The sequence below is a fragment of the Diadema antillarum genome, unplaced genomic scaffold (assembly GCF_040938485.1).
Source record: "Diadema antillarum isolate AM-2024a unplaced genomic scaffold, OU_Dant_1.0 scf00000167, whole genome shotgun sequence".
Taxonomy (NCBI): Eukaryota; Metazoa; Echinodermata; class Echinoidea; order Diadematoida; family Diadematidae; genus Diadema; species Diadema antillarum.
The window spans coordinates 1,293,543-1,312,787 of NW_027271056.1; the positions used below are offsets into that span (position 1 = coordinate 1,293,543).

At 38.5% G+C, this 19,245-nt stretch overlaps 1 protein-coding gene across 1 annotated transcript in view; it reads left to right on the forward strand.

The window, feature by feature from the left end:
* LOC139722529 (electrogenic aspartate/glutamate antiporter SLC25A12, mitochondrial-like) overlaps nt 1–19,245 on the forward strand; it is a 42,647-nt gene that overhangs the window by 8,259 nt on the left and 15,143 nt on the right. Inside the window, exons 2-8 of the mRNA XM_071633816.1 lie at nt 2,627–2,683; nt 4,753–4,895; nt 5,877–5,992; nt 11,975–12,114; nt 12,717–12,863; nt 17,634–17,772; nt 18,538–18,631. Of these exons, the coding sequence (XP_071489917.1) occupies nt 2,630–2,683; nt 4,753–4,895; nt 5,877–5,992; nt 11,975–12,114; nt 12,717–12,863; nt 17,634–17,772; nt 18,538–18,631 (833 nt within the window). The 5' untranslated portion in view covers nt 2,627–2,629. The remainder of the gene's footprint in view (nt 1–2,626; nt 2,684–4,752; nt 4,896–5,876; nt 5,993–11,974; nt 12,115–12,716; nt 12,864–17,633; nt 17,773–18,537; nt 18,632–19,245) is intronic.

Consider the following 19,245-nt stretch of genomic DNA (forward strand, 5'->3'; position numbering starts at 1 on the left):
AATTGTCCCATAATTCTATGAATTGGCAGAAGCGTGAAGTGAAACACACTGACCGATTCTCACCTGTGTTAGACATTGCGGTCACGCCTGAGGGGTCTTTTCTCATGCACAAATGCCTGACAAGAGCTTTTTTCTTGCCTCACTAAAAAACTTTTCACAAAAAATGGCAAATAAAGAGAGATTTGTTATTAATGCCTACTACCATGACCACTGGAAAATTGTTTAAATGGTGCATACATGTATGTACCTGAATCAGCAAAGCTGATTATCAGTAAACACTACATATTGTAGGGTTGAATGAGTTCATGAATACCCTACGCTTGAATGGTTTTATCCCCATTATCAACAACACCTAAATGTACACAAAAAGTAAGATACTAGGCTATTTCAGTATTAAATTCATGGTACACTTCCACCAACTTGCTGGCATCATTTGTTGAAGAAAAAATGTGTGTTTCATGACCGTATATTTTCATTGTGTACTCTGTGAATTCAGCCATTTGCTTTGTTGAAGTTCACTGTATGTTTTCCAACTTTATATGAATATTCTAGAGAGGTTGAACTCAAGAATGACAGATTGATTCATCAAGGAAATCTTAAAATTGCTTTGTGCATATGTTCAGTATAAAAATTGGCATGTACACAAATTTTACCTGAAATAGTTCACATTGAAATTTGTATGCTTATCACAATAGTCTGTGATATCATCATCCTAAAGTCTCCCACGGAATTCTAAAGTGCTGATATACATTATTGTATGAGTTTGTACACACTTTAGAAAACTGTGGTTCAGAGTGTCACAAATGTTTACAGTACTGTATTCATGAGTAAAAATTAGTATGAAAAATGCATTTTTGTTGTTGTTTTTTCCTGTGCACTACATTGTATGTGACTGTATTCTATTATATTTTGATTTCACAGAATTAAACACATACATACATGTAATTCATCTTCCCCATCAGAAGGTGAAAAATCACTGGTGCAAAAATTGCTGCTTTTACAGTACTGAGCAAAATGAATCAGAGACATCAAAAATTAAAGGGATAAAGAGGGAAATGACTACCCACTGGAAAATAATGGTAGACAGATTTGAGAAAGATTTGTTTTATATGTACAGGTAGCGTCTGTTTTCTGTAATCATTTATATGTGTTTATAGTCTGTATTAACTTTATCATGTTTTAAAAGCAATGTTTAGACCTGACTCAAAACCTATGCCCCTCCCCAAAGTGGAAATTAAAAACCCCAAACGAACAGGTGGACTAAACAATACATGTCTGTCAATTTCATACAGGAGAGGTAGTCAAGCTCATGTTGGTTCATTTTACATAATATAAAAGAGATGGGTTTTTGCAAGTTTTGCAAAAGGTATAATAGATGGATATATGCACATTGTTGTGATATCTACAATAGCAAAATTACGGGGTTTTACAATGTGCTGGGTGTGGGATGAGGGTTAAAATTTGCATGCTTTGTCCAGTTACTGACCCATGATCATGGTCTTTGGTCCCACTTAAGTATTGTAAAACCATATTGTAAACATAAATTTACATTTTATGGAAGCATGTAAGCATTTGAATAAACCGTCAAACAAAATCCTGGCAATTTGGAAATCGTCAAGGCACTCTGAAGATTAGAAAGCAAACCACAGAGTCAAAGTTGGGATTTCTAGGAATAAGTACTGTAAAAGTGAAAATTTAACCGCAATTTGTGCAGCGAAGAGCTAGCAAGAAAATAAAAGCATGCAAATATTTTGCATGCCATATATTCCAGTAGTTAATGTCCTGATTCTGCGGAATTAAAAACATCCTAGATCTATCTTACTCCGCGGAGCGCAAAAATACAAGTGTATGATCTACTTTTGCAGTAGACTGGGGTATTCCTTAGCCATGAATATTAAGATGATTTACTTTTTGTTACTGTATGTCCACAGTAAAAGGGTACTTTTCAGAGGTGTTGAGTTATCTTCTATTTCCAGTGTACATTACCTTAGATACAAAATGATATTTTATAATGCTTTATGAGTAATAGCTTTGCCAAAAATATTGCAGAGTTTATGCTAAAATTGAAGTTTTATGGCCAGTGTATGTAATGTACTGACATCACAGGTTAGTGTTTATGACATCATGCAGGCCAGTAATGTCAGTGCCTCATAATTTTACCAATGATTTGTACACCAAACTGTCAAAGATTACTATTAATTTCTTTCCCCCAATAATTCAGCTGTTTGTCTTTTGGTTTTCCACAAATTATAAGCTTGATATGTGCATGTCAAACAATAGTAACAAATGGCAGACATGGGACACGAAATCATCACAGCATCTTACAGTCATACTTTACCGAATGCATACTTTCATTGTAATACAATTGTATGTTTCACAAATCATGATTAAGGTGGCAAATTTTCAAGTTTACAATTCTGTGATATCTTTCTTAACAACCCTACGTGTACAAACATACCTGAACTTCTACAATTCTGTGTAACAGTGTTTCGTTCGGTGTCTGTATCTGTCTGTCAGTAGTGTCAAATTGTACAATGTACATTGTACATGATTGACATTGGTTTTCTCAAATTGAATCATGTAGTCCTAACTGTGAATGTACTGATATATCTTTTTGTTCCCAAAGGCAATGCATCTTGTAAAGAGAGCGGATCCCGTGCACCTTCGCCATGTCTTTAACAAGGTTTGTATATCTTCTTTCTGCTCAAAACTTTTCAGCTGAATTAAATCAGTCACAAGCGACTACATCCAGAAAGCTCTTCATCAAAAGTGTTACACCCACATTTTGTTGAGCATAGGACCTTTTAACAGACTTCTTATGATGTGGCAATGGGTTGCAAATAAAATTGTATCACATTTGTTGCAATTATAATTTTTTAATCTCTAAATGCACAGTGGGTTAGGGGCTATGGCAAACCCAAATACAGGTACCCCAAATTAAGAGATTATTGTTACAGAAGTCACGTAAGGCTATCCCTGAATTTCAAGATCTGTAGAATAAATTGCCATAGAGTGCCATGAAGGCAAATTGCACAGACCAGCTAAGTGTAAGAACCACTGGTTTCTTGTTGGGCTTTACCGATACTTTGTTCAAATTTGCATTAGGGTGTCAGCTCACTTGCAAGATTGAGCACAGAGCAGTAGTGTTATCTCTTTTACTGCAATAAGATGGAAAAAAAAAGACTTTACTGTGTGTGAGGGGGAGACTTCCTGGAATTTGCTATTAAGGAGAAGAAAAAAATACACCATTGATTTGACTTGTGAGGTTCAGTGTGTCATGCTTTGTGCTTCTTTGTATTCAATAGAATATAATCATTTTTTTTTTTTTAATTTAGTGGAACTTGGTTTTTCCTTGTTTGTTTGTTTGTTTGCTAAATCCATCTTTCCATTTGATTATTAAATAAAAGTTTTACAGTGATTTTTGTCCTATGCTGTGTATACTACATAGTATAAAAGAAAGATCCGGTGGTTAGGGCTCTTACAATTTTTATAAAAAAGACACACAGCCAGTTGTCAATGGCATGTCATCTGTGAAATACATTGTTGGAATTGCAAATAAGAATGATTGGATACACTTGTATGTGACATATTTGAGGATGACACATTGTTGAAATTTGTCATTTTTTTTTTTTGTATGGATGATTTGTGTGCATGTTCTGGGAAACTAGGAAAATTGCTAGTTGCTAATAATAGATTATTGTTCAATATAGAAATTATGTGTTTCCTGTCCCTCATGCTTACTGCACATATACAAAGATATCTTTGTTGTTAATACCAGTGCCCAACCACGCTGCACTTGTTAAATCTGGTGGAAATCCTTGTTTCTTTTTTTTTCTCTCTCTCTCTCTCTCTTTTTTTTTTTGGGGGGGGGTCATGGCAAGGATATTTCATTCAAGACTGTATTTGACATTATTTAACATGATGTTATAACTTTTTTATATTTACACTAGATTGTTGTAGAATGAACAGAGGTAAACTTTATCAGATGTAATGATGCAATAATGAGTAAGCACAAGCATGTTGGACTACATATTGGGGCATCAGCTCTCTGCCATTTCTATTAGTCAGACTTGACATACGTTTGTATGAAGATGACTTTGTTACAGATTTGTATATGAAGATACAATGTAACTTATTCATGTCACAGACATCAATTGTATGAGGACATCATTGCATAAAGACAACTTCAAAAATTTTGCTTTTTTTGATAATTCATTCAAATTCTTTCCATTGCAGATTCTCACTTTTTTTTTAAATCTTATGCTGTTCCAACATTTTATATCACACACAGCATACACACAGAACCATCTTAGTGTGGCATTATTTGAACAATGTATTCGCAAAAGTATACAAAATGGAATCAATAGTGTACAGAATGAAAGTGCAACACGGATAAGAGACCAACAGTTTATCTTACAGCAAGTAAAATGGTCATGTACAATGTACAAGCACACTTGTGATTGAAAGAAGTGAATAGCAACTTGTTGTCCTGTGACAACTACATGTAAATGGTGCTGTCATTATGCATCTTTGTTTGTTCAATACTCCTAAGCTGAATCAAGCATCCAGATCAAGTGATACAGTACACATTTGTAAAAGCTGATGTGAATATCCATTATGGAGACTGAGTAGTTTGTGAGGTCATATCACTAAATATTGTTTCAAGCTGATACCAGCTTTCAGTCAGTACCAATGGGACAAACATGTATTTCTGTTTGTTCAACAATATTGTCCACTCTCCATTCACATCAGCATGCCAGCATTGAGCAGAGCGGGGAGCGCTTTATGACGCCGGAGGACTTCATCAGGGGTTACCTCAACATGCAGCCAGAGAGGAACTACAATCCGGACACCCTCAAGTTGTTGGCGGGCGTGGCAGACCAGACCAAGGATGGGTATGTTCTTGCAGTGGCCGCAACAGTGTTGTGAATGTTGCAAAATGTTACTGTGCCCACTGAATCTGTTCAGATGATTCCCTTCAAGAACAAGTGGAAGTTTCTGTTTAAAGTGTACAAGTGAAAAGCAGTGGCCCTTCTCCTTGAAAGCTACAAGTATTGTAGCATCAACTTTTTTTTTGTGCATTGCTGTCTGTGCAAAAAAAAAAAAAAAAAAAGACACCACAGTATCAAAGTGCAGCTGGTATTATACAAAATGGACCTCAATTATCCTCATGAATGCCAAATGACAGCACTGTAGGATAGTACAACTATAAATTTGTGCTGCAGTAATTTGAGCAACAATTGAAAATAAAAAAGACAAGAAAAAATATTGATAAAGTTTATAAGATCTTGAAAATATGTGCAATATCATGTATGTTGTAGTGTGGGCTCATCATTTAAGCTGGTAGGAAACATGACATTAAAAAAGCTGATGATCTATTTTAGTCAGTGCATTTTGGTATGGAATTTCAAATTCTGACTAACAATTTCTTAGATCTAAGATGGCTTCACACCCATTTTCATTGCTGTGATATTTAAGATTATGAATCACAGCGAGGAAGAACTGATTGAAAACAAAATGAAATAAAATGTCTGTTTAAGTTCTATCATCATATCTTAAGAAAGATGTGACAGAATTCAAATAATTCAAAAGCATTATAAAAATATGAAGATTTTATGAAATTACAATCATGAGTCAAACTCATCCTGTCATTTCCAGCAAATATCCTTCAAAATTAAGTTAATTGGCAGAGTCTTTTATCATATTTTTTTTCCAGCTCTAATTTTGGACTCTTTCTCTTGTGATGAGAGCATGATTTAGTTCAAAAGATTTGCATCAAAGCATTCAGATGATGAAGTTAATGATTTGCATCAAAGCATTCACACAATGTATTTTTGTGTGTGTGTGTGTGTGTGTCATCTTTTTTCTTTTCCCAGCTTCATATCATTCATCGAGTTCCAAGCTTTTGAGGCCATGTTGTGTTCACCTGATGCCCTTCATATGGTGGCCTTTCAACTCTTTGACACCAATGGTTCGGGCTTCGTCTCATTCAGTAAGTCTTTATGACTACATCCTTCGCATTATCCCCACGAATTCCCAGAAACCACAGCTTTGCTATTTGTAATTACTTAGTACATCTTGTATTTCATTAGGTAGGACATTTCCTTTCATTTGAACCTTTTGTTGTTCATGTGTATAAATGCTTGCTTCAATCACAGAATTTTCAAAAGCCTCGAAAAATGATGAATTTATATCCAATTCTTAGGTTGATAACACATCTTGGCAGATGGAAGTTTGTGTTTTTAATTCAAGTGGGCAGATTGTTTTTGTTTGTTTTTTATTTTGTTTTTTTAGAATTGGAGCAGATTAAGTTAATTTAGCTGGTTCAGTTTAATCTTTCCCCAACATATAATATGCAGTGAGAGTCAGAGTTGCCAATTTGACCAATGACAAGATGCTGATTTTTTGCAGTGCTCAAATTTTCCCCTAGATTAGATTGCTTCGTGCTGCTCCTTTGCACAGCTCGCACTTGAAGTATTAATATTTTTGGTGATCTGGTGCTAGTCAAAGCAATCACTCTCAAACATAGCAATTCATTCAAAAGAGATATACCATATCGATAGGATACAGATAATTGTTGGTCTGTGATTGCACAAGCTGCAAGTCAATCAAGCAAATATTTGGCTGATTGATAAAAATAGAATAGAGTAAATTAACAACAGACTTTTCTCAGCTTCGATTAACTTTGACCCACAGTGCAGCGGATCAGTAATTGGTTTAAACTTTCATAATGTCTGGGTATGTAGGGTATGTACATGTACGTCTCATGTATGATATAGGTATGATTATTTATACGCAGTGAGTGTGCACACACAAACATACATGCATACCTGCCTCTGTACAGGGCAATCCAGAGTGTATTCATAAATGAGATTTTTTAAAAGAGGATTTAGCCATGTGATAGTTGTCAACAAGGTTGCTTTCTTTTTCTGTAAATGCTATATATTGCAAGAATGTGATGGTGAGGCATTGTTAAATCTGTAGATTAGATAGACATGTTTAGCATTGGAAGATAAAAAAAAATATGTTTTTGTATTTACTCATAAAGAGTAGAGACTCTGTGTAGATAGGGTGCAGATGTATCTGTCATGCATACCACCAGGGTTGGATATCTACATTATGTTTAGGATGCCTGTAGGACATAACAGGTGATTGGCTCTAGACATTCATGTAGATAGAATTCATTGCATATTTACATGAGTTCACTTCATGGTTATTGATTTGGAATCAATCCAGTGAACTGTACACAGCAGGCTTAACCTTGAACATATTCAGCATACTTTGTCAACAAAGCTAATTACAATGTCAAAAAAAAAAAAAAAATAGAAATGAATAGATGTTGCCAAGTGATAAGGTAAAAGTTCATGGATCAGGTTCCTGTGCACATTTTTATGCCCTTTTCATACTTGAATATTCCATTTTACCATACTGCATTGTACATAGTCACCCTGACGATAATTGCTCAAACTCCCATTACATGTACATGCAGTCATGGGTTTCACTCTTTTGTCACACAACTTTTCCCTGCCTGGTCATGTGAGCTAAATCTCTCAAAAGTACTTATTTGTGCATTTACATATTGTACATGTATAGAAGCCCTGCAAATGCATGATACGCAAAAGGAATATACAGTGTAGATAGTAGAATTTGTTTGTTTGTTTTATATTATATTGTATATCAGGTGTGGACTAAAAAGCCGGCATGTTAACAGCTACAATTCCTTAGGTACTAAATATTTAGTTCGTTGTGCATGTCATTACCTAGTTGTGTGTTTATGCCATGCAGAAGACAAATTTATTCTAGATTCGTGAAAAAAAAAAATCAGTTATGACAGGCTTGGCACATATTGGAAATACTGGCAGCTGCATCACTGCTGAAGTCGCCAGTTCATGTGCCTTAGACCCCGTTTACAGTGCGGGGCCGGGCTCGGCCGCGGCTCGGCCGCGGCCGAGCCCGGCCTCAATTGCGCGGCCGAGCCCCGCAATTTTGTCCGTTTACGCTGCTGGGCTCGGCCGCGCTTTTGATTCAAACCTTTCAATATTTTGTCGTAGTGGCGCTCTGCTTGTAAACAAATGCAATTTGGTTTTGTCTGGTTTTCAGACCCTTTGCCACATGAATTCCGTGGCGACGAAGTCGCCGTTCGGGCAAAGGCCTTTGCCGAAGAAAAGAATCCTTTGCAGGACAAAACCACCTTAAACTATACTAGTTTTCGACGTTGAGGGGGTTAATATCCTGAATATCGAAAGATAAAGGTAGAAGGTTTGGAAGCCAGACGAAAATTGGCCGCGCAATTGGCCGCGCATTTGGCCCAGTTTGCGTTTACACCAAGAAAAGGCCGGGCTCGGCCGCTGCTCGGCCACGGCCGAGACCACCTCCAGAGCGAGGCCAAATGCGAGGCCAATTTTGGCCTCGCATTTGGCCTTTTGCGCGTTTACACTGAAATGAAGGTGGACTCGGCCACGGCCGAGCCGCGGCCGAGCCTCGCACTGTAAACGGGGTCTAAGTGTCTGTTAAGCTTTTGAGACTGTGGCAGTCTGTCTGGTTTGCTCGTAACCAAAAATGTGTCATGTGCCAAAAGTACTCTTCCATGGTAAACTTATTAAGGATATCTTTACAAACAGACACACACACACATATTTTAGACTAGGAGGTCATCTGATTTGATGGGGAAAATCTTTTCTCACATGACTAACGTCTTACCTAGTGTATTCTGAGGATTTTGGTCTGGTGGATTTTATTCATCATATATATATATTTTTTTTTTTTTTTTCTGAAGGTAATTACCTTTATCTGTGGGAGGAAATTATGATGTACGTGTAGTCTGAAATTGTATGGTGATGGGTAGTTGAAGTATTACGAGAAAAAAAAAGTCCCTTCTGAGAAAACTGTAAAGCAGAATACTAAAGGAAACGCATATTTTGTTGGATTATTCCCCCATTTCAAGCATAGAGCATGTTAAACACAGCGGCCTTTAATTCATCCATTTAGAACATTGCGTTTTGGAGAACGGCTGCTTAGAAAACTTGTATCCTGAATCAAGCTCAATCGGAAGATCCGTGGTTATTTTGGGGGCGTGTCCATGACGTCATGGGATGAAAGGCAAACCCGGAAATGTCACACAACAGCCTAAGCTTAACTATGTATGCTCTCGATGAGAGCTTGATGTCGAGGCTCATACCCCGAAATCCCAAGACATTTTTTTATCAGAATGTCATAAAAAATGAAATAAAATTGTTTTCTACTTCACGTCTCCTGTGAAATCACACATTTCCTCGTTTAAATAGAGTCTGTTACGTGTTATTTAGGCCACGAATACAGAAGCTGTCAGGCCTAGTGCCTGTACGATGGTGCTTCGTAGTCGATCAGTCACATGCATGCGCCCATCACCGGCCGCGTATGTCGCAGTGCAGTAGCCTCCATGTATCAAAGAGCGGAGAAGACTGAGCTTCGTACTTCTTTGTTACGTACAAATGTATTATATCGGCAGTTCCTCGGTAGTACTACAGCTGTGTATGCCATATACATATTGTACATGTATTTAGCGAGTCTATTTTTTCGCGAATCGGGACTTGCCAATAATTTCGCGAGTGCTTAAATTCGTGGTTGTGGAGTACACCACGGAAGAAGGAAATATATACAGAAAGAGAGTTAATATTTTCTCGTGTTTTTAAATTCGCAAAAAGCACCAGGTTCGCGAAATTGGCGAAAATAATAATAATAATAATAATAAAACTCGCGAAACATTCGCCGTACGTGGATCGCTAATGCTAGATACCACGCAATCAATGCGCGGGCATCGGCTAAGTCGAAGTCTTGACTAGGCCGGCCGGCCTATCTGGTGATAAAATAAACGATACAGAGCACTGCGATTTTCATCGATAGTGATAAAACTTTGATGGACTTGGTGAAGTAATGAATGGATCGTGCAGTACCTAGCTCTTGCTACATAGAATGCCGATGAGCTGTGAACGGGAGTACGGAGTGAGTTAGCCCGACCAGACGCTGTAAGTACGCTGTGCGAATACCTGTCGCGACGTACCTACGTACAGCGACTGGGCTGTATAGGAGCGAGTGTGATGTGATTGATAATACGTAGCCCGCCAGACGCTGCGCTTCTTACAGCGACTGGGCTGTGTTCATAGTTAGGCCTACTGCTGCTCTGAAGTACGAGATCAAGTCAGCACTAAGCTCGGTTCATTTTCAGTTCAGAATATAAAAAAAAAACTCTTACCCATCTAAATTTTGAAGTCTACCTGGTATTGGTCCTGCGTCACCAACATTGTCCCCTGGCCTGCCGTGTGGCAAGGGCTCGTACTGCCAATCTCCACTAAGTCCGTCCTCTTCAACCGGACCGCCCTTGGGCCTTCCCCACTAGCTCGCCCGTAGCGTCTCCCTCCTGCGCCCCGCCGTGCGGCTCGTCAGCAACATCTATCTCTCCAACTTCACCAGGGTCATCATCACTAGTTTCATCATCGTTATCATCACTAGTGTGTACTGTATCACTCAGTTCATCATCGCTCCCACATTTAAATTCCACCAAGAAATCATCCTGATCATCACTGCATGGTGTGCATTATCGAAAAACAAACTTTTAAACTTTGTATGCAAATACTATCTACAACAACTTGTATGATACAATGCATGCATTATGCGCGCGGGGGCCTGCGGCCCTCGAGACCTTGCACGATTCCTTTCATCCCATGACGTCATCGGCAAAGCCTCGAAATTTACGCTGTGACCTAGATTTCAGGGGGTGACAAGTGTAAATTTTCAAAATCCTCTAACTCCACTTCAAAAAGGCCATTTTAAACGATGTAAACGACAAATTGTTCTATGTGTCCCTCTCTTTCACTTCATATATAATTCTATTTCTTTAGTATTCCCCTTTAAGATGAATAGTAGAGAAAGAAAGAAGAAATAAAGAAGAGTTCACTTTAAACCTTTATTTTCCCAGGTACTTTGCTTAGCTGTGCCAAGCATTTCCAATCAATATTCAGTAATCCTTCTAAACTTGTCTTGTACATTTGTGTATCTAGATCAACAAACCCACTCAGTTGTAGCAGTGTACTTAAAGGCACATGGTCCTGGTGGTTTAGTCCAAATGCGTACACGGGCGCACAACGCAAGTTTCCTATAGAGACCTACGCTATTGACTCCTATTTAGCGCTTACGCTTTGACCCATTTCCTCGAGTCCGAAGCAGTCCGATCCACTGTAGTCAGTGGTCCGATTACAGTTTGGCTCATGATTCGGCTGAGGGGGATGACAGCTTTAGCAAACTTTTTTTGTGATGTCTTACTAAGAAGCACATATGCACGCACCCTGGCATTACTACAGACTGCGTGATGCACAAAGAAGACAATGAAGGCCAAGATACCTTTTAGCAACACCTACGTGCTTTACTCTTGATGTCAGCTCAACTTCGGCAATCTTTGTATCAATGCTAACGGTGATCGGCAGTATCATCAACAGCGCCCCTGCACCCACCGGGACTATGCGCCTTTAAGTCCAATAAAAAGACCATGGTGACACAATAGGGATTAGGGGGATTAGGTAATCTCTATTCATTGAAATCTGAGCCAGCAGGCAAGAGACCCTTACAGTGTGTTTGCAAATTGGCTAACAAAGTGCGGTAAGAATTAAAATGCTTGAGGTACCCAATATGTGTATGGCTTCTATTCATATGCAAACACCAAGATGTTGCTTTTTTCTCAGTTTATTCACATTTCTGCAAAATGTGCTGTTGCAACTGATTGACAAATTGCCCTACATCAATGTATTGTAAATCAATGTTTGTCACTCAGTTGCAATAAAAACAACTCCTACAAGAATTTCATCAAGTGAATATTAATTGATTATGCTGTTTATTTACTTACTTCGAGCAAAACAAAGATAAAAGCACTTTGTGTGCAACTATCAGTCTCTGCAATTGACAATTAGCTTGATTTTATTATTATTCTTGTTTATCTGAACAGATGAGTTCAAGGAGGTGTTTGGTTCCACAGAGGTGTACCAGCGAATCCCTTTCAACTTTGAGTCGAGATTTGTTAAGCTTCACTTTGGTCAGGAGAAGAAAAAAGAGCTCAGTTTTGTGGAGTTCACGCAATTTCTGCACGTGAGTCTAAGAGTGCCTTTTGTTATGCTGAACTACATGTATCTGTGTGTATTACTTTCAAATTTAGTATTTATATGATGTAAAAGAGATGTTGTACAAACAGGTTGCATCCTAATGAACAATCATTGTTCATTAGGATGCAACCTGATAGTTCATTAGGATGCAATGCCTGCCACTATGGCAGGCATGTCTTATGAAATTAAAGAAAAAAAAAAACCTCACATACCGTATTGTTCCATGCAGTAGTAATTGATCTGTCAAATATTTCATCACTTGTAATTAATGTGTCTCTGTTTTCTTTCTTTAACTCTGGAATAATGCCTTGTAATTTTCATTTATGCTGGCCATTTTGTATAATTAACGTGAGTAAAGTGGGTGTTCGCTAGCTACAGGTTTCAACCCAGTGGCAGGGTAACTACCTACATAAGTAGGCCAGCTTTTAAAGCATAACCCCATGGCTTTGAATTCCCTGTAAATGAAAACAAAACAAAATCTGTGTCATAATTCGTCATGCGATTCAAAAATAATTTCATATGTCTGCATTCTTATTGACGGAATGTGTCTTATGTATGCATTGCACGTATTCAATGTCCCTGCCCCAGAATCTTCAAGAAGAGCATGCAAGGCAAGCCTTTATCAATATGGACAAGAACCATGTGGGAATGATCACAGCGCTGGACTTCAACAAGATCATGACCACCATTCTCGGCCACATGCTGACCAACTACGTTCAGGATAACCTTGTTACTGTGAGTCCAATCTTTGACCCGTTGAGAACAAGCTGATTTTGCTATCTAACACACATTTCCCATAGACACTTGCCTGAGTATACTTGGGACTATTGTAAAGCAAGATGTTTATGTGGCTTGAAATTTTCACAAACTGGAACCGACAACCTTTTTCGCGGCATTACATTTTCTGTGAATTGCCACTTGCATTCAATGCAAACAGGGTAGACAAGAACTTTCGCATGCATTTTGCATTTTAATTTTGCGAATCTTGGCTCTCGTGAAATTCACAAAATTAAAAAGAACACCAACATATCTGGTTTTACAGTAGTCTTCCATGTGTGAATTAAAGGGGAAGGCTAGTAACTGATCAGTGGGAATCAGTGGAAATGCTGGGAGATGATCGTTCCAATCCTTATGGGAGTCATTCAAGAGTACATTATATATCTATTGTTGTGAGAAAATTATTTGCTTCAGAATGGTCTCATATCCAAGTAATGCCCAGTTTAATGTTTCCAGGTTAGCATGCCTGGTCAGTGACGGGGCATTAAGCTGCACATTACTTGAATATGAGACCGTTCTGAAGCAAATAATTTTCACTCAACAATAGATATATAATGTACTCTTAAATGAATCCCACAAGAATTGGAACAATCATCCCCCAGCATTCGCATTGATTCCCACTGATCAGTTACTAGCCTTCCCCTTTAAGGAGAAATTTCTCACCATGTTCAAGGTGACTTGGCTCCAAGTGTACATTGTAGTAAAATCCAACAAACAGAATGTGAAAGACATTAAAATCAGACAGAAATAAACAATCATGGTAGTTTTATAGTTTGTTGCAGAACAGCAGCACTGGACTCAATGAGATGTGCAAATGAGGTTGGGTAGCAATATCATTGCCACAGAACTCTCAAATTGGCTTGCACACCATCTTCACATATTCTGTATGTAAAGTAATTAAAAATGAAGTAATTACATTTCTAACATCAAAACATTCCTAACATCAAATCATCGTGGAGCTTTCCATAAATAAGGAGGGATGATTTCTCTTTTCTTCCTGTCATATATCCAAAAGATCTATTTAATAAGGGTTTCATAAAGAAGTCAATGTAAAAGTAGTGAGGTGATGACATCCACACTATTGTGCATATGATATAACTGTTATCAGTTTTACACGGAAAACATTGTACTTCAATAACTTTCAAAGGCTTTGTGTCATTGTAATGAAACTTTCGCAGCTCTAGCCTTTAAATAGTATTAATTTAATGAAAGTCACTGTGAATGTGGAGAAGACTACCTTTTCAGCAGCAGTAAGATAATGGTAGTGACTGGACTTTGTTTGCCATGAGATAGAGGTGAAAGATGGTAGCTCTCTCTACCAAAAGTGCTCTGCATCTCTCTTTGTGGGAGGCAGCAGGATGGGAATTCGGAGTTGTTTCTTTGTTTCATTCATTTACGTTAAATGACCTTGTGCAGAAATGTGATCATAAGCGGGCCTAGCATAGCACGTGAAAATTTTAGCGTGACCGAAAATGGAGTGCTGTCTTTTGTTTGCCACGGGACATGTCTTTATAACGGAAATATGAGTGAGTTTCAATGCAAGGCTCTTGGAGTGTCTTTTCGAGCAAGTGCTGTCACCCGTTACCTGTACTGTCTTTTTGTTTGTTTGCTGATCAGCACTCAACCTGCTAATACTGTATTATTTTGATAGCGAATCAGGTGTCCCCTCAACTGACTTTCATTGAATGAGGATTACTTTACTTCCCTAAACCCTGTTATCCTAATGGCATTTGTGTGGAGTTGTCCTGATGTCACACCTTAGTGAGTTTATCAGGGTTTGTTTTTTTTTTTTGGGGGGGGGGGGGATGCTGGTGAGGTAGGGGTAGGGGGATTACAGAATGCAGGATGCATTATACTGCTATTAAATCCATTAATAGGGTTGTGAGTGGGTGTATCATATTAAATTGCCTCCTTTGGGGGAATTACCCACAGATCTCTATAGTAACATATTGGATAGCTCATTTGCCTTTTTTCACTGCACAAACAATTGAAGTGGCTGTGCTGCCATATTACCGTGCACACTTATGCGGACATGCACGCATTTTCCAGGAGAGATTGTCACCAAGATCACATGATGTTGTGAGCTCCGTACACAAGTGTATGGGTGATGTGCATGGTAAGATGGCTACATGGTGACTTCAAAGCAGTTGGCCAATGAGATAACCAGATATTTCTCATATATTTGTTAGTGAAATTAACCCGTAAGTTTTTGGATAATTCTTCTGCAGTTTTTATCTTTCTGTGCATATATTATGGCAACGCTGCATTTTATTGCATTTTGTGTCTCTTTTGATTTTGATAAAGATGATGATGTTTTGGATTTAAATGTACACTCCTCTACTCCAATCTCTGAATAGTATTATCAAAGGGAAATTTAAATCCATTCTGCATTCAAGTTGATGAATAGATTTAAAAAGAATTCAAGTCAGAGAGAATAGTAGAGGTGTTGTTTGAGCTGGCCAAAATATGAGAAAGTGAACAAATCTTCAATGTTAAACATAATTTCCAAAAACAATATCATTCATAGAGCAGATGTAAATTCAACAAGACATTAATGTCACAGCCTCACACGTTTCAAATTGATGTGCACATTTACAATATGAATAATTCCGCATTTGCAACCCTCACTGCTACTGTATGTCACCACTACTCGAGAGTCCTCTGATGTGAAGGATCTTACATCTTCTTTGATTCATGTTAGGAAGGGAAATTCAGTGAAGTGTATCAGGACAATAAGCCAGTTCATAATTAGCTCATGTACACATTGGTACAAATGACCTTTCTTTTTTCTCAGTCGGTTTGGCACTTCACTCATTTTCACAGCGGCATAATACATTTAAGCTTGCCCGATGTAACAATTTATGGAATTCATGTTCAAACAAAGAATGAACTTGTGTTTAGATCAGGTGATCAGAATACTCCATCAGTTGACAATTGAGCAGGCATCCATTTCGTTGTTTTGTATTGAATGCAATAACAACCTATTTCCATTTATATTGCAAAATACCATTCTTGCTGTCAGGTGGATGTGCTGGCATGCACCATTTAGATAAGGATCACATGAATAATTATTGCATCACAGATGCTTATCTCAGTGAATTTACAAACCAAAATGTCGTTGGTACAAATGACCTTTTTCTGCTCATGCGCAAAGTGGAATTACGAACTTGTCTATAACCTCCCAGCTAAATACTGGTTGGTTTAGTCATAAGTTAAGAGTAAAGATTAGAGTTAGGGTTAGTTTTGGGGTTAGAGTTTGGGTTAGAGTTAGGATTAGGTTCAGGATTGGGATTAGGGTTAGGGTCAGGGGAAGGGTCTGGGGTAATTGTCCAGAGGGTAATTGTCCCAGAACCCAATGACGATTTGTGTGCAGGTCAGTGGGAGGTTTGTGTGGTGACATCATTACCTCATTTAATTTTGCATGATTTAACATGGAACATAACCAATATCACTGTTGTTTGAAGACATGTAAGATTTTGCAAATCCATTACCAATTTCAGGCCTCGAAATAGGATTTTGGAGGGGCAAGGCCATTTAGAAAAGGGCACTTTTTCCAAGAGGCCAGGGCACTTAAGTCAGTCAGAGGGGCACCAAGGCCACATTGGAAAGGGCATGTTTGGTGTTTATGAAAAAAGAAAGAAGAAAAACAAACCGAGAAAAACAAACACACACACACACACACACACAAACACAAAGTGCAACACACAACAAAAACCTCTTCCCTACAGCTGTAACACACTCCCGATCTCCGCGTTTCTATCAGGTGAAACGACATTTTTTAAAACAGGAATAAAACAACAGTAGGTATTGATTGAAACTCGACACCCTTTCAGGCCAGCCAGGCCAGGCTGCCATGAAACTTCAAAGCACATTCCGACAGCTGGCTGGCAAAACCACAAGGCAAAGGAATTTGCGCGCGCGTGTAGATTGCTATGATTAGTCTGTGACAGACAGTTCATGACCTCTAAGAATGCGCCAGTACGCGCGGTTTCTTCTGTTGATTGGTCTCTCTCTCTCTCTCCACCCCTCCCCATTCCCCAGTCTGGCACACCTTGGCATCGTGGGATTTTTCTTTTTTCTTGGTGAACTAACTTGGAGTTCACTCTTTACTACTCTATCTGAATATGCGCTGCCTAGCTAGCTAGTACATACTCGCGGCCGCTGCACTGCGGAGGCAGTCGGGACGGTAAAAGCCGGTCGGGCGTACATGTACGTATAGTTACACGTCGTCTCGTATCTCGGAAAGATACTTTGAGTTTGAATCAGATATATCGGGACGCGAGTGAACTGAAGGTATGATATTTGAGATCAGGAAAGTTGTTCAAGCTTATTAAAGAGACTTTGAGAAAGGGCATATCATACGTCATAAATAATAACTTTCATTCTAAAAGGGCACCACGGCCCCAAGAAAAAGGGCACATTTTTTTTTGGCCGTAACTTTGATCAAAAAACAAAAGGCATTGCAGCCAACGAGAGGGGCACCGACGGCCATGGCCGTCGGTGGCCGTCGGTTAATTCGAGGCCTGCAATTTATTATTTTGTGTAATTTTATTTTCATGAGATGTGTCACCGTTCTAGTTGTTTAATTTCACTCTATGGATGTTAAGAGTCAACCCGCACACACTGTGGAGTTTCACTGTAAGCCCTTCATGTGGGAAGATACAATCGTGAGAGTCAGGAAGAGTAAAGCTGGGTTGACACTTCTCGTATGTGTCCGATGTTCCACAGGTGGCTGGAGGTGAGACTAAGCATCTAGTTAGCTTCCCCTACTTCAACGCCTTTGTCAGTCTGCTCAAGAACATGGAGCTCATGCAGAAAATCTACGACCAGCTCACATCCGGGACCCACACGAAACCAGTCACAAAAGGTTTGTACTGGCTCGTACATCCATTGTCTCTTGGATGCATTTTTGCTCTTCATTTATTTGTCATTTTGTGTAGGTGGAATGTTGAGTGAGAAAAACCAAATAAAGACATTGCACTTAAAATGAACATGAAACATACCAGTAGTAGCATAGCTGTGGTGCTATTTCACTCAAAAAAAAAGAAAAAAGCTAACAATTTAAACAAATTTCTGTCATCTTGTTTTATACCAGATACACATTGCCGATACTAGTTTTGGATAACCTGGCATGGAAAAGGATATACTGTAAAAGTGGATATTTTCGCGCGACTAATTTTTCGCGCCTGGCCAGGTATGAAGGGTTTTCGCATGTTTTTAAATCCACGGAATCAAGACATCACGCACAGGAGCATATGGCAAGTAAAAATACTCGCGTGCTTTTATTTTCGCGCTAGTTTCTGGTTGCGCGAAATGTGCGAAAATTTCAACACCGCGAAAATTTCCACTTTTACAGTAGCAAAGTTTTGTCAACTTGGTTAGCCCACCAAAGTCCAAGATATAATTGTGTTGATTGAATGATACATGTATCTATTCCTTTTTAGACAGTTTCTGTCAAGATTTTTTTTTCCCCTCAAATAACATAAAGACTCTTGTGTGTTGCTGTTTGGATTGTTTCCTTTAAATGTGTCTTGAAATGCTGGTATGTCATTGGTAATTTATGAAAGAAATGATTCTGCCAATTGTGCGGTAAACCTTCCTCCTAATCTGTATGGTGTGATTGTTATTTCAGAGGAGTTTCTCCACGCTGCTCAACAGTACCCCCAGATCACCCCCATGGAGGTGTCCATCCTCTTTCACATATGCTGCCTGGACCAATCCATTGGGTAAGCACCTCCAAAGCACACTTTTCTGGAAGGCATCACTTCACTGTATTAAAAACAAGATGAAAATCTCAGAAACTAGTCATTTATCTGACAAGGGAGAGATTCTAAATGTGTGGTACTCGTTCTTGGAAATCACTGGATTGGAGCATTTAATCAACCCTAGAGTGTATCTTGTAGTCAGGTGATGATTTGTAATGCCAGTGTGTTTTAATAGTCCCACTTGATGCAGACTCTCCGTGTTACGATGGGCTCTGTTTCATAGAGTTGTATAATCCAAACAAAACAAATTGAACTGTTAGCTAATCCAGTTTAAACATTTTTAGCAGATTTTTTTTGTTTTTTTGCATTTTTTTGTAATTTTGATCGGTTTTTATATCTTTCTAAGATGAACTTCGATGCATGAAGCAGCTAAACGTGCCGCCTAGATCACAGATATTTCCATACATGTTTGTGATACATGCACTGAAATCATATGATTATTTTGTAGGTACCCATTAGGGTAAAAAGGCAACTAATTTGTAGAAATTGCTTTGAGATATCTTGCAAAGAATAAGATGTAAGCTCTTCTCATGAAAATGATAATATTGAAATGTTAGTGTACAATGGACCGTTAG